This window comes from Sinocyclocheilus grahami, unplaced genomic scaffold (assembly GCF_001515645.1).
Source record: "Sinocyclocheilus grahami isolate Dianchi unplaced genomic scaffold, SAMN03320097.WGS_v1.1 scaffold646.1, whole genome shotgun sequence".
NCBI lineage: Eukaryota > Metazoa > Chordata > Actinopteri > Cypriniformes > Cyprinidae > Sinocyclocheilus > Sinocyclocheilus grahami.
The window spans coordinates 545,880-572,397 of record NW_015505825.1 but is presented as its reverse complement, the minus strand read 5'-3'; the positions used below and the strand labels follow the sequence as shown (position 1 = coordinate 572,397).

Sequence of the window (26,518 nt, the reverse complement as noted above, 5' to 3'; positions counted from 1 at the left end):
GGTGCGGAGTTCCTTGAGAACTTCCAGGTCGTGACCACCCTCGTGCAAGTCCCTCAGTGCCTTGGCCTGGTGCACTTGCAGTAACGCCGAAGCTTGTAAGGCGGACGCAGCTTCTCCACAGGCCATATAAGCAGTGTCGATCAAGGCCGACGAGTGCCTACAGGCCTGGGAGGGGAGCAACGGTTTGCCAAGTGGTGGCGGCATTTGGACATAATTGCATCGCAACCGACCGCTCCACCTGGGGAACTCCCGCTTACCCCCGCGCTGGACCCCCATAGAGGGTGGTGAGGGAGGATGAGCCACTGGGCCGGTTTCTGGCAGTGAAAGGTGCCGTCCATGACCCAGCAATCTCATCATGCACCTCCGGGAAGAAAGGCACTGGGGTGGGGCCCTGAGAACCAGCGCGCGCCACCCCGAGAAACCAATCGTCCAACCTTGAGGGTTCAGGACACGGTGGAAGATTCCACTCGAGCCCGACACTCTCGGCGGCCGGGAAAGCATAACTATCATTTCCGGGTCCGTCTCCGGCACCGCTGACCGCCCAGAGGGCGGCAACGCTGACGAATCTTCATCCCCGAAAAAGACGCGTCTTTAAAAAGACGTTCCACCCGTGAAGCTCTTTTAGAATGGAAATTGCTCTTTTAGTGTGTGAACTTAACACAAAACAGGAAATTTCATTGTGTTGTAAAGATTATGTTTTGTTGTGCACTACTGGGCCACTGAAGGTTTTCAGTTTCATGTACTGTAAAACATTTGATAAATGTACTGTACAAAAATAAATGTATTTATACAGTACTGCTCTAGCTGTGAACAAGAAGCTAACTAAAAAAAACATAAAGGAATGAATAATAGAAAAAATTAAATCAATTCTAAACATTTATTTTAAAGGGGTCATTGGAAGCCAATTTTCCACAAGTTGATATGATTATTTAGTGTCTTAATGAAAAGTCCATAACATACTTTGGTTAAAATTTCTTCATTGTACACAACAACACCCTTTTTACCCTGTCAAAAACAGCTCTTTTCAGAGCAAGCTGTTTTCTTGCATGCCGCTTTAAATGCAAATGAGCTCTGCTCACCTCGCCCCTCTCTTCCAATCCGCTCTCTGAGAGACGGTAAACTTTAGCCGCATCCATCATGAAACTTGCTAACTAGCACGTTATTAGGAAAGGCGATTTGCAAAGATTCATTAAAAAAAACGTATACTCACTTCTGTAGGTGAAGCTGGATCACAAATAATTCACGCGAACATAGACGCATTTAGGTAGATCGGGGGCGCATTCCTTTCACAAACAAACGTAATCCACTGCGTCTTCAGCGGCTCAGATGTCGGGAGTAAATGACGACTGCTATGTTCATTATTACATCCAACAACAGAACACCTCAATCGCTTAAGGAGTCATTCTTATCTACATCTGCTCCAGCGGTGAAACAATGGCGGACTGATGAAAGCTCACTCAGGGCGGGTCTAAGGTAAGACATCAGTCCACATCTGTGCTGAAATGCTACTGTCAATCAACTATCGTGGGAGGGCCTGGGTCTGTGTGACGTCACACAGACAAGAAGCTGAGAATGGCTTGATTTGAGAAAGGGGTAATGATTTTAGTAGATTAATAAAAACACTGGGTGGATTTTTATCATTATAGGGTGGTTGTGTACACACACACTGCCAACACACATTTATGTTCAAACAACATGTAAAAGCGCATTTCGCATCCGATGACCCCATTAAGGCCTTGTTTTGGGAACCTTGCTGCTGTAAAACTGGGATTGGACACTGAAAACTAATAGGCTAGTTTCACTCACTGTTCAAAGACCCTTGAAATCGGTCAACACTCAGCTGAGTATTGCAGCCAACACAGGGAGGGCAATACAGCTCTCAGGGTGTAGCACTAAATTGGTTGAGTTGTAAACTTGGCCCAGTGGACCAAACAACATGATCGGGGGCCAAGATGGCTAATGTTCAGATGGAGGAAACCCAGCTGATTTGATTATACTGCGTGAAACAATGAAAGCATTTGTGTTTGGGGTTACGACCTGTTGGCTTACTGTACGCTACAAGCCATTTCTACACACTTACAACTTTCTCATTTAAATGTGTGAATGAAACTGTTTCTTTTTTGCCTGACGAAGACCTTAGGGTCGAAACGTTGTGAATTTATACATTTTTGATAGCAGTAGTGGCAGTGTGCCGACTTTTGTTTATTGAATGAAACCTTATGAAATCTCTATTAAACCTGATATATTAAAGCCTTATTTAAACAGTTAATATGTCCATGCCTCCAAAAGCTTAAATGTGTCATTAAAGTAGTCCAATGACTCAAAGACTTGGTCATATGTTGTTATTTACTGAAAATTGCAGCTCATTGGTGCTCAGTTGTGCAGCCAGGTTGTTTAGAGCCAATCAAATAAGCCAAAAATGCCATGTGACAGAATATTTCCTTGGCTGCTGACAGCTCTGATTGGCTGATGGCAACATGTAAAAGGCAGGAAAATCCATTTGTGTCATCTTCTACACGACATAATGTAGATTATGTCTATGCTCACGTAATTCATAAGGATAAAATCAAAAATCAGCACTACTTTGGACACACTTTTATAGGAAGTTTATTTTTAATGCCTTTATTATGTTGAAGCGCCAACTTCGGCCAATCAACAGATCCATCATCGCTTTTGGAGAACAATGTGCAAATGAAGCCGCTGCCATGGAATATAAGCAATTCCATAAACCAAACCAATATACTCATTACATATTGTTAAAATGAAATAAATGCCCTTCTTTGAATTTTGCCAAGGGAATAAAAGCACATTTCCTCTGAGATTGTCATTCAGTAAATTTTACTTCTTGGGAGCAGCTATATGAGAGCGCTCCAAAAACTGAGCTCATGCAGTACGCAAGTTACAGAAGGCCAGAAACTGTCAAGGGAAAAGTCTGTGCTGACCACCTAACGTCAAGCAGCATGGTTCAGATTGCAGAACCACACTGTAACATTTTCCATATAGCACACAGATGAGGGAAGCTGTTATGGGTAATATTGTTATGATGCAGACTTATCAGTGCACAAACAGATTATCATAGCCTACTAGATAACATATGGGCACCAGGAATAAACTTAAGTATATCGTTTTTAATAACCAATCAGAGAAATATAAGGACTAGAAGTGATATACAGCTGCCCCAAAATGTGTTTTGACACTTAAAGCACATTTATGTGCTTGATTTAACAACACATAAAGTCAGAAACTGCATTGTGGAGGCTGATAAGACGTCTCTCAGAATAACAAATGATGATAGTTTCGGCCAATTACTTTTTACACTGCAATAGATTTTATTTCTGGCTTTTGAATAAAAGTTATTTCTTATTTGTTGAAGTGCATTTTGACTAGTTAGAAGATACAACAGATTATAGTTCAATTACATCAACACCAAATTAAAAGTAAAAATTGTAAAAACGTGCACATTTTGGGAAGAATAACACAGCTGACGACTATATTTGTTAGTGCTCCATCTATTATTTGTTGTAATGTGGAGAATCTTCACTGGACCGCTAAAAAAAGCCTTTTAAATTTATACAAATTAGAGAAGACTATAACCATGATGGCAGTGGTCTTGTAAAATTAGATAATGAATCTTGTAGAGACAGACCAATTAAAGTCCTAATTACCACATTTATGGCACATGGGAAAATGTCTGGGATTTAAATTTTTTAACATTATTGAACAATGTGTTCGACAACAATATTAGCTACTAAGACAACATGACATCTTTCATGGGAAGTAAAACAAATTGAGTGAAGTACATTTTCCATGTTTGCAGTTGACCAATGAGCTACAAGTTTCTCACATAAATGTTGCAGGCCTCCCAAAAGGCATATAATGTCTAAACCAAACCAAGAAGAGGTCTGCTACTTAATAGCTCTGAATCTTTCTTGCCTTATAAGGGTGATATCCAACCGTTAGAAGAATGCATATTCAGATTTATTTGCAAAACAGCTTTCTCAATATGAACAGCGATATCGATTATGCCATGAGTGGATGGGGTTTACATTTGCATATGAGACCATGAGGTTGAATTTAATGACTTGGATCAGATAAGAAAAGTCTGCTGTGCAAATATGAAGACATTTTCCAAATCGAATTTTTACTGGTGTTATTTTATATTTTTTACTGGTTACCCATATTTTTAATTATGTATTGCACTGTATTGTGTTTTAGGGTTCAAGGAAATGTCTGTAAACTTAATGGATAATGTCCTGGCTGAAAATCGCCAGTGCCCACATGTTTTTTTCTTACAGTTGTAACAAATCAGCTCATGGGAAATATGAATAATTAATCATAACTAGTTATAATTAATTATGAATATTTTAGATCCGCTGTAGATATTTAGCTGACCTCTCAGGGTCACAGTGTAACACAAAAATCATGTAGAGGCAGTTATCCCGTTTTGCCCTGTTTACACTTGCTATTAAGGTTTTGGTCGATCGGATCACAAGTGGACAATGAAGACACCTGTTTACACCTGGCGTTTTAATCCATCTCTTCTGTCCACTTTTGGCCACTTCTGACCAGATTACCCCCCGTGGCGCTGATTACGTCAAGAGGAGGTTAAATAGGTGGATCCCTCTGTTGGCGTCAAAACACGAGTGGGAGGGCTAAAGTTATCGCGCACTAATATTACGTCTGCTTGTACTTACTGCTGTTGTTTCTTTTCGTGCTATTAGAAAATAATACTTCTGCTTCGGCCTGTCAAAGTTTAAATCCCGTCTGATAAGCGGGCGTCCTTGTACATCTTGCGATTAAGTATAGGGGTTAAGCGCAACAGACTTCCGTATTCTGTTAACCGGGTCTCATCGCTTCCGGTTCAAGCGTTTTTGCATATGCTTAGTTAAATATGAAGCAGTTTTACTCAAGATGCCTTCAAAGTAGATACCAATGATGATCATAACCAATGTCCATCACATATGCGAACTGATATCTAAAAGTTTATTTTTATTTTTATTCTTTTCACATTTAGATATAAAAATTGAATAAAACGTCAACAATAAAAACAGCTAGCTAGTTTAACTGATTATCTTAAAAGTCCATAGATATTGCTTTTATTTAATACGGCTGTTAACACGTTCTCCGACAAGCGGAAGCAATGAGACCTGTTTTCCGGGTTTGGTCAGGTGATGATCGACATATACCCTATTAGGTCAGTAAGCGGAGAGTTGGCAGTCTTTTGTGGCTGCTTGAACACATTCGACCACATCAGCGTCTACACTACCAGCGCTATCGTAATGGAGCTACGATCAACTTATAGCCCTACGACGCTTTTGCGAAACGCAGCCCTGGTCTGAATCTAAAGAAGTTTAGGTTTAAAAAAAAAAAAAAGCAAATGTAAAACATCTCTTCCATCTACACAATAGCGCTCTCTATTCTTTTTCTATTCGATCTACTTGTTTACTTTTTTATTATAAATAAATGACCCTCTAACACTAGCGTTCACTATTCCTTTACTGTTTTTCAACTTTCATTTTATTCACTTATTTTTTAAATTTGACCCTCTAATACTAGCGTTCTCTATTCTTTTTCTAGTCTATCTACTTGTTTTCTTTTTATTTATTATTTAAAAAAAACTACTACGTTGCTACGTGTACTGCGTTAGGCTAACCGAGACTTGTCACGGCACTTACATCTTATTGCTCTTTTGTTGGTTTTGATTGCTTTATTGTTCTCATTTGTAAGTCACTTTGGATAAAAGCGTCTGCTAAATCACTAAATGTAAATGTAACTGTAATCTGATTATGAGTATTTTAAAACATAATATAATTCAATTACAAGTACTTATTTTTCTAAATGTGTAATCCAGATTACATGTAATCAGTTACTTCCCAGCACTGTACATTCTTCTAACCAGGCAGAAGCGATTTATATCGCTGTCAAAACTAAATATATAAAATGCTGTTTAGATTCCCAGAGATACTGGGATATTATGGTGCCCTCATGCTTTTCCATGATTCACCCTCGATGCCATGATTAAAGTCAAAAGAATTTTCCACAGACTGCCAGCTGGGTCAACTGGCCATGGCATGAATACATAGTTTCTATTTTATTCTTTTATAGTTGCAAAGTTCCACAGCGACAAGTTGCGTGAAATGTGTCGTGAAATGGAAAGTGCCAATCATGTCTGCTGAACATTAACAGCTCATTGTCATACAACTAGTTTTGTATATTTTCTAAAGAATGTAAGTGGGCAGTTTTTGCCTGCGTTGAGGTTTTTGGTGTAGGGTGTTGGTTGCTTACAATAGCGTGGTCCCTATTTGGTCATTATAAATATTTGGGATATTTTTTCTCACTTTGTTATCTGCCAATTGAAATCTGACCTATTACAAGAAAAGCAATCATACATTCGTCTCAACAAGTCTGTAGCACGAATGTTGTGAGGAAAAGATTTGATCAAATCATATTTACAGTATGAGCAATAATGATGCTTGATCAGCACTAGTCATTACTTTTCCTCTGAAATGGGTTGTGAAGGCATGTTCTGATAATGCCTGGGTTCTCAGCTAAACATCATGTCTTAAAATATTTTGGCTTACATTAATGACTCATGAGCAAATAGAGACTACAGGGTTGCCATTCCTTTCTCTGGCTTCTCACGCAGTACACATGATCAGGGATGAGACACGGCTTGATGCGATCTGATATAAGATGTTCATATGGAACCCTGAGAAAGATGCTAATCAGAACTGACATCAACCTTCTGACAAATGTACTGAAGCCACATGCAGCACCTGTATATTTGTGAATGAGATCTCAAGAGAAATAAAATCACTCATAACATCTCGGAGTGTATTCACTGATTGGCACTTTTCCTTTATCGGCATATTTGTTTTTTTGACAAATGTTCAGTGAAAGAATGTTATTAGCACACAGTCCCTGTCAGGATTATTAACATTGTAAAGTTACTGTCCTTGCAAGAAACAGGGTTGTACTGTAGGATTGTCTTAAAATAAACTGTGACGCAAAAGGGTTTGGTAGTTTGGCACCAAATGTTGGTTTGTAGCTATTATTGCTTAATCAAAACAACCCAACTGCAGTTTGATTGATATTACTTGGAATGCGCAATAAAAAAACGTGATTTCTGAAAAATAAATAAAAATGGAGTTATCGGTTTTTGCAAATGAACTCTTCGTATGCAAATGGAACACACTGCATTTTTAACCTGAGCATTGCCTACATGTATCATCAATGATGAAAACCACAAATTAAAATGAAACGTCAGCGAGAAGCAAGTTATCAGGCGCAAGCTTGATGACTGCTGTTAACCTGTTAACTTTAGCCCACTGCGTCATCGATTAACATTTACAAGGCAAAATTAGTCTATTTACAGTCATCTCGCCCTCATAAAGAGCTACCACTGTTGAACACTGTTAACATAAACGCTCATTGTTAGTAGTTTCACATGCGTTCTCAGCGAAACGAAGCTCTTTCTTGCTGCTCTAGATGCAAACGGGCCATGGGTGTGTAACCATCACTGGCTCCAGTATGATATAGTAGCGCACAGCTGGTGTTAGTGGCAGTCCAGTCCTTTCTTTGGTTTGATTGTTTGTTTTTTTTTTTTGTTTTGTTTTTTTTAAGAGTTGGCCAGCAAATATTCAGCAATCATATCCATGGTGGTTATCCTTATTAGCTGAGAGCGAGTGCTAATCTCGCTGACACGGGATGTGTAAGGGATCAGGCAGTCTAGATAGCAAACTACGCAAAACCTGAAATGGGTTAAAGATTGTGTTAGTTCATCTCAGTGGCAAAACGACTACCATCAAAACTATAAACATGCAATTCTTCATCGATTAGCTATATTGTTAAGCAAAGAGACAGCAATCATATGATTAGCCGCTTACTCTAGAGCTCTATTCAAACCCTGCTGAGCTGCCTAGCTAGACGGCATTATGCTGCCTTAACTAAAATACACATGAGGTCAGTCAAAACTGTTTTTAGGTTAACTGATCTAATTTTGTGTCTTTGTAATCTGTGATATTGTATTACATTAAATATCAATGATTGTTTTGTCTGTTTACGCTCTTATATTACATTATACGTTTATTTGTCATATTACTTAATGTTTGTTTGTATAAACTTTTCATGAAGACAAGTTATTGTTATTGCCACCATTTATGTTTAATATTTCAACATTCTACTAATTTTACAAACTGCCTTATGCGCAGTTTTTATTTTTGTGTTGATTATACATAAAGTTGATTAATTAAATATTAAATAAACTTAAATTTTGGTTTTGGTGTTTTGGTAAAAAAAACTAATTTTGGTGCATAACTAATCATAGGCTAATTAGGTACAATAAAATAAAAAACTATTTGAATTATTAATGTTGTTATTAAGTTGGGACGCACCGATGTTTTGGTCAATAATCGGTATCAGCCAATAAAAGAGTGTGATTTTTATATCTGAAAATAAATAGCAACTGAATATAATAGTTTGGGATTAAAGGAACACTCCACTATTTTGAAAATAGAGTTAAACAGCTGAGTTTTACAGTTTTCGAATCCATTCAGCCGATCTCCGGGTCTGGCGGTAGCACTTTTAGCTGTAGCTTAGCATAGATCATTGAATCTGATTAGACCGTTAGCATCTCGCTCAAAAATGACCAAAGAGTTTCTATATTTTTCCTATTTAAAACTTGACTCTTCTGTAGTTACATCGTGTACTAAGACCGACGGAAAATGAAAAGTTGTGATTTTCTAGGCTGATATGGCTAGGAACTATACTCTCACTCCGACGTGATAATCAAGGAACTTTGCTGCCGTACTATGGGTGCAGCAGGCGCAATGATATTACGCAGCGCCTGAAAATGGGCTAACTTTCGTCAGCATAACCAACGTAACCACCTGCTTGCACAGGGAGCGTGCTGGGGACTATTTTCAGGTGCTGCATAATATCATTGCGCCTAGAAAAATATCGAAACTCTTTGGTCATTTTTGAGCGAGATGCTAATGGTTTAATCAGATTCAATGATCTACGCTAAGCTACAGCTAAAAGTGCTACCGCCAGACCCGGAGATCGGCTGAATGGATTCGAAAATGGTAAAACTCAACTGTTTAACTCTAGGGGAGTTGGAAAATGAGCCTATTTTCAAAAATAGTGGAGTGTTCCTTTAATATTATAGTAATGTACCAAATGAGAGGGTTCATTTTTTTCCTTTAAGAAATCCAAGCTATTGGTATCGGCAAATTCTGAACAATATGCGTTATCGGTTGAGTATCGTGCATAATAGTAAATACTATTCCTACTATGCATCCCATCTATTAAGACATATCTTCAATTAAAATATGGGCCGTTAAATATGTATATATTAATATGCCTGTATATAAGTCATAGAATATATTAAGCAAATGTTTCTATTTATTTCCCTAAATAACAAATTGGCTGATGCACCTATGTTACAATTTAAAAATAATTACACATTGTTCACCTTCTCCTAACTTACCCAAGATTTCTGCAAAGTGAAAAACAATGTTTAAAAAAAAAGGTTTGGTAATGTTCACTGTATTACCCAATATTTGTGTTGTTAGCTTAGCAACATGATAACATCAAATTCCATTGGAATCAATGTTATCTGTTGTTTTCAAATTATTTGAGGGTTTCATTTAGAAGCTCAAAACACCTCAACTAGACAGCTCACTAGGTTTTGGGACAGAGCTCAAGACAATCACTCAACTGTACTGTGCTTACCTGGGTAACCCTGTCCATTGTAAGGGATGCCTACACACTGAGAGGAGTCACAGTATCCTGGAGGGCCAGGTGGTCCTCTGACTCCGGGTCCACCCTGCTGCCCTGGTGGGCCCCGGGGCCCCGCTGAGCCTGAGGGACCAGGGGGTCCTATCTGAGACTGCCCCTGTGGCCCTGGAAAGAGAGGAGGTGTAAGAACGCATCCTTTACTTCGCCTCTAGGTTTTGCGGATGGGGAAATTGATTTCGAGCACTGTAATTGAAATATTTTGACTGCTTAATTAAAAGGGAGAAGGGGGAATTCTGCCCCCCCCCCCAACCCTTTTCTGTCTAGACGGTATAAACCAAACTGGAATGCTGTCCCTCGACTCTCGCTCTCGTGCACTCTGAAGTCAGCACATGTGTTGCCAATAAAGCCTCCGCAGAAAACACAAGTCAAACTACAAACAGTGAGTCACCGCAAGCATCCTCCTACTGTACGTATACGATCACTGTGTATCTCATTCACAGAGAGGTCTTGGCATTGTTTGCACCAGGGAGATGTTTCCACTTCTTTATAGTTTTCTAGCTCCTAGAAATGCGTGGTTTTACATTAGCAGACTGGATAATAATTAAATGCATCCCCTGGAGAAAGTGCAGAATTGTGTTTGTTGAACTGAGTGTTGTTGTAGTTACCATGGAGCCAGTACTTCATTCGGAGCCTTTAAAAATAAACCTATAAATACACAAATACATTCAAGGTGTTTGAGCCCACCCTGAAATCTCTATGACTATGACACATAAAGATGCCTTATTTTTCCATCTTTAACAAGACTTCTTCCCATGTGCGGTAACTGCATACCTCTTTCTCCTGGAGGCCCAGGCAAACCTGGATTTCCTGGGAACCCGTTGGGTCCGGGCTGACCTGGCTCTCCATGGGGTCCCTGGTTGCCAGGTGGGCCTGGAGGTCCAGAAGGACCGGGACTATTACTCCTGTAGTTACTGGGGATCTGGTTCAGCATCATGTCGATCCTGCTCATTTGTCCTACAAGCAAATGAAACATTTTCTGTTTTAACATGAACAAAACTTGACGCAACAGTGACTGGAATATTTTTTTGTTATTATTTTGAAGTGCCTTACTGCTGACTAGTTGTTCGCAGACTTGTCGTGCTACAGAGCGCATCATATTCTGTGACGCAGTATCTCCCTGGAAAACAGAAAACAGAATATTCTAGATCGTTCTTGCTCATGCAAAAGGATTTTTCAGCAGCAATGTTCTGGTTCGTAATGGTTACTAGGGCGTTGCAAGGTAGTTGCTAAGGTATTGTAAGTGTATGCTAGGTTGTTCTGGGTGTACAATGCAAATTGTATGAAAATTGTATTAAAGCGACACATACCCTTTCACCCTTCTCTCCTTTTATGCCAACAGGTCCCTGTGATCGACAGATAAGAAATGATGAGTCAGAAATCACATCACCTATAGCTAGTGACCATAGGTTTGGTTAGGCCGAATGGCACATATATTCATTTTCTATTGAAATTTGTACAATTTCTATAAATGTCTTTAGAACAAGTCCTATGATATTTAAAATGAGTCGAATGTACATACCGAGAGGCCAGAGTCTCCAGGTTTTCCTGATTTTCCTGAAATTCCTGGCATTCCAGGTGATCCTGGTGGTCCCTAAAAATATTCATCTCATTAAGCATTACTCATATAAAATACTGACAAATAGCCTGAACTCACAATATCAGTTTTTATTCATAGTTTGAATTCTGTTTTTTATTTTTATACTTTCTGTTTTTATTTTTATTTTATTTTAAAATGTATAAATATATTTACTATATATATATATATATATATATATATAATCAATTATTTTAAATTTTAGTAATTGTGTGGATTTTGTCATTTTCATTATTTTTTTTATACGGCTGTATAGTAGTTTTTTTTTTTAGTTTTACGTTTAGTTATTTTACTACATCAAGCTAAACTAAATGAAAACAAGGAATATTTCCTTTGGAACTAGCTTTTTATGTCAACATTTACTTGAAGTAACCTTTTTTTAATGGTTTAATTTTTAGTTTTAGATAACTATAATTTGCCTGATAAACAGTACATGTCCTATTAAACGTGGTAAAAACCACATGCACATTTAAATTCCTACTGGGTAATAACTTCAGTAATAGCTCCAGGTGATGCTGTCATAGTTTAATTACACAAATGAGTACTGAACAATATTAACTAAGTACATTCACTTACTATACGGTTAATGTTTGGGTTTGTTTGTTTGCTTGCATAATTTACTGTTATTAATATATATATATATATACATTAAAATGCTTTAATATGTAATCCAATGTAATTCATATTTGTAAAAGAAAAAGAAATGTGGACAGTATTATGGAATAACAGGAAATGTGATGCATGTGCTGTACTGCCAATACTTTAGCTGACATGACAGTCTCACACTCATCAGATACTCAAAAGCTTCCACTTTACATACCATTGGTCCCGATGGACCTCTTGGTCCAGACGGGCCTTCATTTCCTGGTGGACCCTGAACAAAAACATATGCCATCATGAACTGTACAAGATGCACAACTAATAGCATTAGCAAAGATTCGTTCAATATGGAGAAAGTTTAAAGACGCCCTTGAGAAGGCCCAACATAACCCACTGAATTGGTCCAACAAGACAAGTCAGATAACAAAGCTAAAACTGAAAACATGCACTTTTAAACCAGTTCAAGGTGCACTTAAGAAACATATCTTACCCTTGCTCCAGAGGGTCCAACAGGGCCGAGCGGACCTGGAGCACCAATCGAGCCCTTGGAAGAAGGAAAAATTCTTAATGTCATCCGTTGTTTCAAAATATGGGTTTTTGTATCAAACAACCATTTAGCTGTTCGTGGATTAAACATGAGCACTTTCAAATATAGTCAGGATATGACTAAACTCAACCTTTCCATGGAAGAGAAGGAATGTTGTACTAAACCATATGAATACATGTTCAAATAAACTTCTTGCAAAGTAAAAGTGCCTTCATCCTGTACGGCGGTAAGTACAGACATTTGTGTTTCTGTCTGTGTATTTCTTTTGGAAGTCAAAAATAAAATGACGTTATGATGAAGGTGTTAGCAATCATTCTGCTGTAAAGCTGTGTGCTTTAAGAGGACGCGAGTTGTGTTTGCCGATTGTTTTTTAAGCATGAATGTAATCATAAAACCATTTATCTGATAGACACATTAAATCTTCTAAATCCCACACTGCAGAAACCTTCCAGAATCCATTACAACATAATTTAAAAGTACTTAAAATCAGCTCAAACAAAAAAGCACTTACCCGCTGTCCAAGTAAACCTGGGTCACCGGAGTCTCCCTTAGGTCCAGGCCGCCCCTGAAAACGGAAGAAATGAAGCAAGCTTTCACACTCATTCCTCTGTTACATGACAGCTGTATGTGCATGAGTGGTGAGGGCGCGACTGAGCGCTGGCTCCGTTAAATAAATGGGTCTGAAGCTTTTAGTCATAAATTACACCCGCACTATACAGTACTGTAGCCAGACAGGTCCAGGAGTTTAATGTCCCAAGAAAGTGAAATAGAAGACACTTTCCATGAATAGAGTAGAAACTGGTGTCCCACAACTTGTTTAAAGGCAAAAATGAGAGAAATATAAAATAACATAAAAATAGAACATACATTTAACATAGCTAGTATTAAAAACATTAAATCCCTCTGCCGTCCCCTTTAAATGTGTTAATTTGGCATTCAAATCAGTTCATAAAATACTGGCATATTTGGAGAAAACTGTGCATTTTTACATTTTCAAAAATCACTAGCTCACGCTGTGCTGTTAACCATCGCTAATCCCAGATGTTCAATCCATGCATAATGGTGTGGAGAGAAGAGCCCCCATAAGCATATTCCTGTGCTTAATGTAAAGAGCAGGACAGAAATGACAGCACTGGGGAAAATATCCCACCGTCCCTGAACTCTGGACCTTTTCGCCCTCGTCATGAGAAGTGAGATTTGCAGCGGTAGCACGATGACTTCAGAGACAGAGGAAATGTCATGGGACTCTAATGATCTTACCGGAGGGCCCGCGGGGCCTGGAGGACCAACGCTGTCCTGAGCACATGTGCAGGAGTGAGGAAGAGCGGGACATTTGGCTTCATCTCTCTACAGAAATGGAGATATAAATCAAACCCTCTGAAAATGTTAAAGACTAAACAGATTTATTAAAGGGAAAGAACTGCAATAATAAAGACAGCTCGCATGATGAAGTCATTTTGATGGTTAAACCTGTTAACTGGTAAAAGGTAAGCTGCTTTACTGTAATACTGTAGCTTTAATACGACATTTTATTCAATTTTATAGTAAAACAACGTTAAATGTACAGTTTTTGGAAGTGAAAAAGAACAAGGGAAAACAAGGCTCACATTTGATGGTTTTCATGTAGGGTTTCATGTTTCATCTTTTGTTGTTAAATGAATTTGCATTGCATTATGTCAGTGTCATATGTGTTATCATTATGGTATTATGTATTTGTGTCAAGTAAATTGAAGTAAAGATAAAAACTAAATGCTACACTGGCCACAGTGGTGTACATCTACCTGCCCTTTAGCTACTCTCAATGGCCAAAAGTATGTGCACACTCCCTTCTAATGAACGGGTTTGGCTAAGCCCTTTAATTCCTGTGAAGACAAATGCTAAAGGTAAACAAAAGTCCACGTGTTTCATGGAAGACCAAAAAACCATGAAGGTTAGTGTTACTTGTCATTTCTTTGTGAAATTTACTCGAAATTTATGTGTAGTCCAGCTATTTTTTCCATATTATCCAGTTCAGGCCATATTATTTAAAATATTATCATTACTATTAAGGTCAAATTTAATGATGGTCAATTGTTGATAAAATTTACTTTTGAATAAATACTATGCAAGTAATTTATTTTCCATCAGGACATTGGATATATTATTTATAAATATAATACATTTAATATTAAAAGTAGCCGGTATTTATAAAATATATTATTTTTTAAGTAATTTTCAAATCTAGCCAGTATTTGTGTGTGCTATGCAATTTACTAATGATTATTTTGGTAAAAATATCGAGTATCGGGTAATCAGTCAATTATTCTGACGATTAATAGATTAATCAGAGAATTTTTGTGGCAATAAAAATAGCCCTAAGTTTACAATAGATTTTAAAATGACTTATAATTAGTGCTGTCAAAATTAGCGTGTTAACACAGGCAATTAATTTTTCTAGTTTTACGGTGTCATGAACAAATATGGCTGTGTGCGCTGTAGCCTGTATCATTTCATATTAAAGCGCGAATAAAACTACGAGTATGCGTGTCAGATCCGCGTTACATTCAGCAGCGGCAGTTCTTAAAGTAATAGCAGCCAAATAACCTAATAACCAGCTGCTGTGATGTGTTAATCAAAGAACAAAAGAAAAAAAGGGAAATCAATAACTTTTGTTGCTTTAAGGATTCATTTATATTTAATTTAGAATTTAGTGTTTGATAACTTTATTCAATTTACAAATTAAGATATTTTTGATGAATTCCGAGAGCTCTCTGACCCTCCCATAGACAGCAAGGATACTACCACGATCAAGGTCCAGAAACGTAGCAAGGACATCATTAAAATAATCCATGTGACATCTGTGGTTCAACTGTAATTTTACGAAGCTACGAGAATACTTTTTGTGCACAAAGAAAACAGAAATAACGACTTTATTTAACAATTCTTCTCCTCCGCGTCACCCTGGCGCCATTTTGGAGAGTATCCACTGAACGTAAACAACGTATGCAGCACCACACGGAAACGTTGTTTTCGTTCAGATCAAAGAAACAACGTAGACAACGTTTCCGCGTGGTGCTGCTGACACAGAACTGCATACGTTGTTTACGTTCAGTGGATACTCTCCAAAATGGCGCCAGGGTGACGCGGAGGAGAAGAATTGTTAAATAAAGTCGTTATTTCTGTTTTCTTTGTGCACAAAAAGTATTCTCGTAGCTTCGTAAAATTACAGTTGATCACTGATGTCAGTTGACCACTGATGTCACATAGATTATTTTAATGATGCCCTTACTACGTTTCTGGACCTTGATCATGGTAGAATCCTTGCTGTCTATGGGAGGGTCAGAGAGCTCTCGGAATTCATCAAAAATATCTTAATTTGTGTTCCGAAGATGAACAGAGGTCTTACGGGTTTAGAACGACATGAGGGTGAGTAATTAATGACAGAATTTTTGGGTGAACTATCCCTTTAAACACTATTATGAGTCTCACACAAGCTTCATGTGAACAGTGCTTCCAAACCATTCACATGACATGACCTTTAAATCTAACTCGGAAAGCTTTTATTCATGGATTGATTTTAGCTACTAAATTCATAATCTCTGGGATTTTATAAAAGAAGGAAATGACATGAAGAAAGGGCCAGTGTTCTGTATTGCGCGGCTGACCACAGAATCCATTTAATAGCTGTTTTCTTTTCCCTAGGCTCTCTAAGCACTCTTGTTAAGCATTAAACTGGCACAGTGTACACACTTTTGTCGACACTCATGTCTTAATTCAGATAATAATGGCTTGTAGGTTGTTATTAAAATGCCCTAAAATAAAAAAAATGATCAACTACAAATCCATAAGGCCATGTGTGTTCATCTGAATTGGCAGTGGATTCTGTGCAGATTCTGGTCAATAACATTCAAGCTGAACAAGGTATCAAATACGCTTCACTTTCTTAAAAAAATACTATTTTTGTTGACTTTCCAGTGATCCTAACAGATTTCATTAGTTTCACTCAATGAAATTTCCCTTGCAAAACTCTCCACATTGATGCAAGGCTGTTGCTAATGTGGTTGCTAAAGTGTTGCTTACTGACCCAAATCAATAGAGTCCTCTCCCAAGTCTCTATGACATTCTGGTCTCATGTTCCTCCAAGTCTGTGGGAGTTTGTGTTCATTTTCATGATTGCACGATAAGCCCACTTACTTAGAAAGAGATAAACCACATAATTTGAAGTATCATTCAAGTCTGTAGTGCAAATGGTGAGGTAAGCAGTGCGATTGAATATTTATGGTTAGAGTTGGTTCAAATCCCTAACCCAAAGTATGAGCAACTGTAATAGTGATGCTTGCCTTTAGTAAGGACAAACAAACCTGAGAAGGAAGAAAGAGAAACGTCTTTCACTTTAAACAACTTTCTAACTCTCCAAAGCATGATAGGTTTGTTTAACCAAAAAGGTTTCCTTTTCATGTAACCAGTCTGTAATCTTGTAACCAAGGTGGTCAGCTAATCACCACCTTAGCTCAGAATTGTTTGAACGTCTCCAGCAATCCCAGTGGTTACTGAACATACAGTAGGCAACAGTGGCAAACCAATGCTTTTTTAATGAAGCCTGGACCAAAAATCGGCCCGCAGTCACAATCCAGACTATATGACATCACTTTGAGATTAAAGCCACTGTAGTGATGTCAATGGGTGAATCTCAAGAAAACAATCAAAAGAAAACATTTCTAAATGTTTTTTGTTTGTTATTAATACCAATGATTCCAATTATAGTACATTACTATAATATAGTAACAATAATTTTTGTTCCAAAAATACTACAATGATTTTTACATGCTTTAAATAATACATAATTTTAGTATTACAGTAATGAAAATTTGGGTGGAAATAGGCTTCGTTTTCTTTAAGCATTATAATAATTTTTCTTTGACTTTCTGGTGGTCTTCCTGAGATTCACCCCAATTGCTCAAACTGTGCTTTCAAATTTCCCACACATTTGGGAAAATCTTTCATGTGTGGTTGTAAAATTAGCACATCTTGAAATCTGATTTGCCAGCATGCACTTACTAGACCAAAACTGCCAAATCCCAGCAAGCATAAATTAGAGTCTGCTTGTTGTCTGGCATTTTTTACATTAGCAATTAAACTATGCCAGCGGTCACTCGGGACAAACATGACAAAATGATGACATGTTTAGCTTTAAACAGACTCTGCGTGTGCGCTGGGCTTAGAAAAAGAACGCAAAACCCTTTATAAAAAAATAACATCATTAACGTCCTCTTTTACAGCATGTTCAATAGTAATGATTGATGTTTCCAGCTCTCATGAACCACATCACCATGAGCGGCTCTTGCACAAACCTGCAGCTATAATGATGGCTGGTGGGTGTTTAGGCGAAAGCTCTGCGTGGACCATACGGGCCGTTAAACATCTCAATTTAAAGCCAAAGGCAAACTCAACAGTGGCAAATCTTTCATTGAGCTCCAAGAAGTAAAACCGTGTCTTCGGTTGGAAACGCATTTCGATTTTATCAGCCAAGAGTTATAACCCAAGCCGTCTCTTCCAAAATAGTTATGCTGTACCCAACAAACTTTAGTACTTTGCAGGGACTAATATTCATCTAAACAAATCCAATCCCTTTCTCAATACGTTGAATCTGGCAGTATTTCCAAAAGGATGCTCCAAGTTCAAATCCATCAGCCGATTTATAATCAAAAGACATCTGGTTAAGATTGCAATACAGACTGACATCTAAAGGAACCGGTTCAGGTCTTCAAGCTATTTTTTGCAGTTTTATGAATTTAACGCGTCATTCACTCTTAAAGATTCTTTATTGGCATTGATGGTTCTGTTAAGAACTTTTAACATCCATGGAATCTTTTCATTGGACAAAAGGATATTTATAGTGGAAAAAGGGTTCTTTACATTTCAAAATGTTCTTTTAAAAACTGTTCACTGAAAGGTTCTTCTATGGCATCACTGTTGAAACGCCCAAGTAGTCAACCAAAGTAAAAAAATCATTCTACCTTGTGGAAACTGCCGTGGAAAACTTTCTTCACTTGGTCGTTATCAAAGGAGACTTTCTGAATTTCACCTCTGGAGTCCTTATTGTAGAATGAGATGATTCTACTGGAGGCTGAGAACAAAACACACACTTACAGATGGCTCTGTGTTGACCGCCCGGGCAAAAATGACCAAAAAAAACAACAACAACAAAACAAAGGATTTCCATTCAAATTTGAGCTTGATGCTCTAAAAGGGCTGATTGTGCATTTCGGAATAATTATTGCTATAAATCACTGCAAGCTTGAAATCTGGAATCCATTTAGAGGGTTTCTGTTTCTAAATAAGCTTTAGCAGACACCACAAGGTTTACTGCACGCACAGACAAACACACACGACACATGGAAGATGAGAATGCTCCTTACGGTCAATGGTGAGCCCGACCTCAGGGTTGTTGTTCTTATCTGATATCTGCCAAATATCAAACGCATCCTTGCCAGTGTCGGGGAGGAGACGGAAGAGGAGAATCAGAGTGTATGCGGGAGGAAGACCATCTGGATGGATTTCCCTTCAAAGAAAAACACAGCTCATTTATCAATGCAAAGAACTTCATCATTAATGTTCATAAAATCATGTCATAATGCAAAATATGACCCGCACATGATGGGTTTTGTGGGAATGTTGCATGTGTCTGATGACAAGAGCATGATTAAAAGCTTCAAACTGATTAATTTGTTGTGCAGTGAAACCAGACATAAATCAAAAAGTGCCAAACAGATTCATGAAGCGTCCTCGGGGGGAAAAAATGCAACAGACTTGCAGCCCTGAGTAATGGCAACATATTGAAGTATTTTCCCTCCTCTGGTGCTCAAAATGTTTCCATTTGAACAGCTGCTTGCCCACGCACAAATACAAATCATTATAGTTCAATTAATCAAGCATGCTTTGGCCAGAGACCTTCAGACCAGATCTTTAGTCGGCTCAATTTGAGGTACGCTTCTTGATCTAAGAGTGTATAGGCAATCACTACAACATATTTGAGAAAAGCAACAGTTTTATGTAATAATTAGTCATTCAGTAATGATTTGCACTACTTTTGTGCAAATAACACTACAAATGAGTAATACAGGTATAGTTATACACCATAATGTAATTAATGAATTAATAATACATAAATTAACTCTGCAGTGTTATGTTAGTATTATTATTTATTACTATTATATCATTTAAGACTATTTTGAATATAATATAATTGAATTTAATATTTTAATTTTAGTTGAATGTTTTATTTAATGTTTTGTTGTGTGCTTTTTTATTTTATTATTTATTTATTTTTATTTATTTTTTTAGGCTTAATTTATTTTCAGTTTTAGTTTAAATTTGTATTTATTTCCAGTTAGAAATGTTAGTGCTGGACTTTTTTAAATCTAATATTTAGATTTGATCATATTAGAACTTTATTTCAATTGATAAAATCATTTTAATAGTTTTAGTTAATGATAATAACCCCGACTTTCTAATGCTGTTGTTCACAACAATGCACAGATCTTTAATGAAAAGAAAAAGAGGTTTAATATACTGTTGCAACAACTATAAATAGCAAAAAGCAATTTTTATGAGATGAATTTCTACCACCAAAGCAACAGCTGGCATTGCTTTTTGCTTGGACTTCCCTTTTGCACTTCAGTCAGGCCAAATAAAACTATATAATTTTCTTCTCAAAAGTATTCCCCTTTTTGAAAAGGTCAATCATGAGAAGGTTTTTATGAGTTCACACTGGAAACTTCTGCAATATCTGACACCCCATTCACACAAGCTGCTACAGCAAACAAGAAGAAATGCTCCTTAAAAAGACTTCAGGCGCTCTGAACACAGTTAAAATAATTGTGATCGTTTGCCTGCCATTACAGTCTGTAGGGGAGCAGCTCAGAAAACATGCAAAACACATGCACTGCACTTCAACCTACTTTGTGGGCTGGGAAATGAATGCATCCTTATGGAGTCTGTACGCAATGTAACTGTTGAAGGAGCCAGACTCCATGGAGACGCCGTTCATGCCAGCAAACGTCTTGTCAGTGATGTTAAAGGCTTCCAGCATCCTGAAGCCTGTAAGTTTTCATCAAAACATCAATCAAGAGATGCATAACAGTGTGTAATGACAGAGGAAAATAAGACTATGATGATAGAAAGTCTTCGGGTATGGACTTCAGTCAAGCTCTGACCTGGGGATGTGAATCCGTCGAGGTAAATCAAAGGACAAGCTGTAAAAGAATACAGGAAAGAGTTTGACTCTTGTCTTTCATGCTAGCGAGAAAGCGAACAACGCAATGCAGACTACAAAGAATGACGTCCTACTGGATGTTGCCGTTTCACAGATGAATGTAATGAGGTTGTCTTGGATCTTAGTAAACGCGTCAAAGTCATCAACGATGAAGACATGTCTCTCGCTGGGCTTGCTTCCAATGTTCCTGAGTTCAGCGGTGTCTACGTCTGCGACACCCACCACAAACACACTGAAGCCTGTGGAAAAGACAACACTGAGGCTTTGAGGAGCATGTCGAGTGACTTGTCTAAAGTAATTTGAGATACATCGCTTGTCAAAACCTGTCAAGAACTCATCCAGGTCGTATTTCACCCAAAAGTGAACAATTATATGTTGCATAAAGAAAATGAGGCCTATTTCCATGACCACTGAGATCTGCAATGTGTCATAATTAATGCTTATTTTTAATGCAAAAAAGAATGATTCTTTTATAATACAGTCATTGACATAGTTTCAACAGAATAGCCATTGAAAAACCACAAAACATAATCATGGTCCAAAAAGGTTTTATTTTCTTTATGCTAAAAAGTCATTAAAATGTCTTAAGCTCAGGTTGACCGAATTTAAGGCCAAGTCTTAAATATTTTATATGGTATAAAAGTTATTTTAAAAAAGTCTTAAATTTGGCGAAAGAAAAATAGGAATCGCAATACAGTCTAATAAGATTATTAAACTTCAAAAGACAATAGGCGTGTTTCCATTACCCTTCAAATTGCGCAAGTTGAAAATACGCCTAATGGAAATGCGTCAATTTCGCAAAATCGCCCATATACCGCAAAAATGTTTTTACGCTCGCATGACGTGGTTTTTCAGGCAATGCGAAAAAGGAATAATTCGCAAAACTGCAATGGAAACGTTTTAGTCGCATAACATTGCTTAATGGAAACGCCGTCATTTCACAATACTTTTTTATCGACATTTATAAAATAAGTTTTGCGCAAATATGTAATGGAAATGCGCCTAATGATAGCATTGAATAAATGTGAGCACTTCATGTTTCAACGTAAAAATGTGACACTGTTGTGCTTTCTACAGCCTCGCAAATTTAACAGCAGTTCGCAACCAATGAATGCTGAGCATTTATGGCAAGCACTGAAATTGGTTTATGTGCTAAAATATACATATCAATACATACAACATTATTTATTTTTAGATTGTATGGGTTTGCTCTAAATGGGCATATGGTATTCATTTTATTTGTGCAGGTCTTAAAAAGTTTTAAACTTTATTTTTAAAACTCTGCAGATAGCCTGTCCAGTAAACAATTTCTTAATTTTTCCAGGGGTTTTTTTATTTCCCAAAACACTCACAACACATTTCAAGCAAAATAAAAGTGTGATGTTTGATCTCAGTGTTACCTGCATGCTGTAGTTTAGCAGCACTCTTCTTCACATCATCTTGAGAACGGCCGTCAGTTACTACGACCAGAACCTTGGGAACGGTTCTCCTCATACCACTGCCTGATGTGAACACTTTGTCTCCGATATGCTTCAGCGCAGCACCTAAAGCATTCACACGCATTCAAACAAAGTATAATTTCATAGCCATTTTGTTTCTTCCTTTGACACATTTAGGTAGGGAACATAAAAGCAATGTTTCACAAACCTGTTTTGGTGTTTCCTCCTCTGTATTTGACCATCTGAAGGGCGGACAGCACCATTCCCTTGTCGTGGTAGGTGTTCAGTTTGAACTCAGTTTTAGCTTCATCACTGTACTGCACAAAAGACACCTGTTTCACAGAAGGAGAAAAAAAAGAGCAAATGAATCCCAGCACTATCTGGCAGACGTGCACATGCAGTCAATCACATGACTACAGACAGGTCGTTTACCTGCATGCCATCACGGTTGATGACATCAAATGCTCCGATCATGCTGAAGAGAAACTGACGGACTTTAATGAAGCTGTCATCTCCGATGCTCCACGAGCCGTCGATCAGGAACACCAGGTCAGCCTTGGCTCCTTTGCACACTGGCATTACAAAACAAAGTGTAATGAGCAATGCAGGTACAGTAATACACCGTATCACCCCTGTCAAATGTTCTTTTAGTTACTGAAATTTCAGTCGCTTAAGCATTAAAGGGTGTTTGTTTATTGGACCTAAAATTCCATTCAGCTCTACTGTGACTATTTACACAGCATAATAAAAGTTTCAGAGGATTGCATTGTTTGGAAGAAGCAAAGCGGTCACACTTTATTTTAAGGTCCAATTCTCGCTATTAACAAACCATGAACTTTTGGTTTGTTTTTGCCTCAATGAACTACTAATTTTCTGCTTACTAATAGTTAGTAAGGTAGTTGTTAAGTTAAGGATGTAGAGTATGGTCATGCACAATATGTGCTTCATAAGAACTAATAAACAACCAATATGTTAATAATAGGCATGCTAATAAGGAACTAGTTAATAGTGAGAATTGGTCCCCATACTAATGTGTTACCAGCAAAGCTGGGAAGCAAATAAAAAATGTAAAAAGCATTTGGAAAAAGTGAACGCTCTTGTGTCTTTACCCTCGAGTGCAGCAGGGATGGTGGGTGGTGGTGGAGGAGTTGGAGGTGGTGTTTGGGCTACGGTGGGCTTCACCACTACAGAACAGACAAAGAGACCATGAGTAAAACTGTAATCAGAGCTGTGGGACTGAATTCTTCTGAATGCGTCGTGACTTACGTGTGCGCTCTTTGACACTGACTCCGGGCCCCTCCTGGTTGGGGGTCTGTGTGTAGACTGTGGCGTTGTACAGCGCGTCTGGCATCAGCCCGTCAAAACAGTACTGGCTCTCAGCGGCAGTGATAGTGACCTCCTGAGCCCCACGGTTAGCCGCTAATGATAAGAGAGAAGCGTAAGCTTATACAAATATGAATATTTATGTATTTGAATTGCATTAAAATTTCAAACATGTTACAAACTAAACTAACTTAAAAAAAACAACAACAACTAAAGTGTAATGTGATGCTCAATTATTTCATTAAATAATTCATTAATTGGGGGTCTGTGTGTAGACTGTGGCGTTGTACAGCGCGTCTGGCATCAGCCCGTCAAAACAGTACTGGCTCTCAGCGGCAGTGATAGTGACCTCCTGAGCCCCACGGTTAGCCGCTAACGATAAGAGAGAAGCGTAAGCTTATACAAATATGAATATTTATGTATTTGAATTGCATTAAAATTTCAAACATGTTACAAACTAAACTAACTTAAAAAAACAACAACAACTAAAGTGTAATGTGATGCTCAATTATTTCATTAAATAATTCATTAAAAAATAAAACAAATATGTGCACAATTTATTTATTAACTATTTGATTTTATTTAAATAATCATATTTTCAAAATAAATTTATTAGCATTAAGTAAAATTAAAACTAAAACCATTAAAAAAACGTTTAAACTTTTAAAAAACTAAATAAACTAAAACGTAAAAGCTACATGAGACATATGTACCTATAAGACATATTAAAATAAAATAATAAATACAAATAAAATAAAATAAAATAATCAAATACAAACATTACAATAAAACAATTCAAATGAAAACAAAATATATTTTAAAAATCGAATTCAAAATACGAACAAAAACTATAACAGGATATCAATTATTATTAAAATACTAAAAATTCTAATAGTTTAGAATCAGCATAAATCTATTAATTGTGAAAACAATTCCTTTTATTCAATTAAAAAGTATGAACATGGTTAAAATGCAACTAGCAGTGGAACAACAATATTAAATTAGTTAAAATGTACGCGATTTAAACTTATTGTATTTATTGATAATAAATATATAAACATGGTTATTGTTTATTTAAACACATTCCATTTATTAGTACTATTACAGAAATCTTTCATTTATGCATGACTGATAAAAACGCATCATATCAGCATAATGGATGAAAAAAAGCAATTCAAATGCATAAATACTAAATTAAGGCCTTAATATGTGTATAACACGTGTAGGGGGAACATGAATAAAATGCAGCATTTATGTTTAATTAATTTGCGTCTCTTCATATTCTATTAACTTACGATTGAAAGGATTGAGTTTTAGCCTGTAAGAGGTGGCGGCTCGGTGAGGCGTCCATCTGATGCAGAAGGAGTCATAGCCGACGTTGTATGTGGTGAGGTCAGTCACATTAAGGTACACTGCAATGGCAAACAACATTCCACAGTTAAAGCAGCTGTTTTAAAACAATCTTGAAACATATCTGTGTGATTTGTCAGTCAAAGAAACGAGCACGTACAGGTGGTTCCTTGTCCGACCAGAGCGCCGCTCACGCCAGCGTCATACTGAGCGTAAACCTTCAGGTCGTATGTGGTGCCAGGCTGGAGGTTGTGCAGGATGTGTGTAGTAACATCTCCAACAAACACTTCCATGGTGTTATCCGTGCCTGCAACAACACACCGGACAGCTTACTAGAACATGTGTCAGCATAACCTACAACAGGATGTCCAGATTATGACAACATGGTAAAATCATCTAGAACTGTCTCTTACCCACTGGGGTATAGACCAGATTATAACCATTGACCCGCGCAGGTACAGGATCCCAGGACACTCGGAAACGAGTGTACCACTCATCAGAAACACGCAGGTTACGAGGCTCCAAGAGACCCACTGAAGGAGAAGAAAGAAACAGTAAACAGGAGCCAAGACATTGACATTTTCCCATACACTGATTTCCAGCACAGCTTCTCTCTTACAGTCAACATGTCTGACTATCTGTTTATCTGTTTCTGTCTGTCTATCTATCTATCTATCTGTCTGTCTGTCTGTCTGTCTGTCTATCGTTCTGTCTGTCGTTCTATCGATCTATCTGTCTGTCTGTCTGTCTATCTGTCTATCTATCTATCTGCCTGCCTGTCTGTCTGTCTGTCTGTCGGTCTATCTATCTATCTATCTATCTGTCTGTCTGTCTGTCTGTCTGTCTATCTATCTATCTATCTATCTATCTATCTATCTATCTATCTATCTATCTATCTATCTATCTATCTATCTATCTATCTATCTATCTATCTATCTATCTATCTATCTATCTATCTATCTATCTATCTATCTATCTATCTATCTATCTATCTATCTATCTATCTATCTATCTATCTATCTATCTATCTATCTATCTATCTATCTATCTATCTATCTATCTATCTATCTATCTATCTATCTATCTATCTATCTATCTGTCTGTCTGTCTGTCTGTCTGTCTATCTGTCTATCTATCTATCTGCCTGCCTGTCTGTCTGTCTGTCTGTCGGTCTATCTATCTATCTATCTATCTGTCTGTCTGTCTATCCATCTGTCCGTCTGTCTGTCTATCTATCTATCTATCTATCTATCTATCTATCTATCTATCTATCTATCTATCTATCTATCTATCTATCTATCTATCTATCTATCTATCCGTTTGTCTGTCTGTCTGTCTGTCTATCTGTCTGTCTATCCATCTGTCTATCTATCCATCCGTCTATCTGTCTGTCTATCCATCTGTCTATCTATCTATCTGTCTATCTGTCTGTCTGTCTGTCTATCCATCTATCTATCTGTCTGTCCGTCCGTCCGTCCGTCCATCCATCCATCCATCCATCCATCTATCTAACTGTCTGTCTATCTATCTATCTATCTATCCGTCCGTCCGTCTATCTATCCGTCTATCTATCCGTCTATCTATCTATCTATCTATCTATCTATCTATCTATC

General features: G+C 37.5%; 1 protein-coding gene across 1 annotated transcript in view; it reads right to left on the bottom strand.

Moving 5' to 3' along the window:
• Positions 1-7,612: 7,612 nt before the first annotated feature.
• Positions 7,613-26,518, bottom strand: part of LOC107558454 (collagen alpha-1(XII) chain-like) — an 80,976-nt gene continuing 62,070 nt past the window's right edge. The window contains exons 39-61 of the mRNA XM_016242119.1: positions 25,319-25,438; positions 25,066-25,212; positions 24,851-24,967; positions 23,499-23,651; positions 23,342-23,416; positions 22,665-22,804; positions 22,441-22,564; positions 22,194-22,337; positions 20,868-21,032; positions 20,735-20,773; positions 20,480-20,618; positions 18,938-19,080; positions 18,536-18,645; positions 13,800-13,886; positions 13,051-13,104; positions 12,483-12,536; positions 12,213-12,266; positions 11,318-11,389; positions 11,106-11,141; positions 10,849-10,915; positions 10,563-10,752; positions 9,733-9,944; positions 7,613-7,751 (exon numbers count right to left, since the gene is read on the bottom strand). Of these exons, the coding sequence (XP_016097605.1) occupies positions 7,741-7,751; positions 9,733-9,944; positions 10,563-10,752; positions 10,849-10,915; positions 11,106-11,141; positions 11,318-11,389; positions 12,213-12,266; positions 12,483-12,536; positions 13,051-13,104; positions 13,800-13,886; positions 18,536-18,645; positions 18,938-19,080; positions 20,480-20,618; positions 20,735-20,773; positions 20,868-21,032; positions 22,194-22,337; positions 22,441-22,564; positions 22,665-22,804; positions 23,342-23,416; positions 23,499-23,651; positions 24,851-24,967; positions 25,066-25,212; positions 25,319-25,438 (2,453 nt within the window). The 3' untranslated portion in view covers positions 7,613-7,740. The remainder of the gene's footprint in view (positions 7,752-9,732; positions 9,945-10,562; positions 10,753-10,848; positions 10,916-11,105; positions 11,142-11,317; positions 11,390-12,212; positions 12,267-12,482; positions 12,537-13,050; positions 13,105-13,799; positions 13,887-18,535; positions 18,646-18,937; positions 19,081-20,479; positions 20,619-20,734; positions 20,774-20,867; positions 21,033-22,193; positions 22,338-22,440; positions 22,565-22,664; positions 22,805-23,341; positions 23,417-23,498; positions 23,652-24,850; positions 24,968-25,065; positions 25,213-25,318; positions 25,439-26,518) is intronic.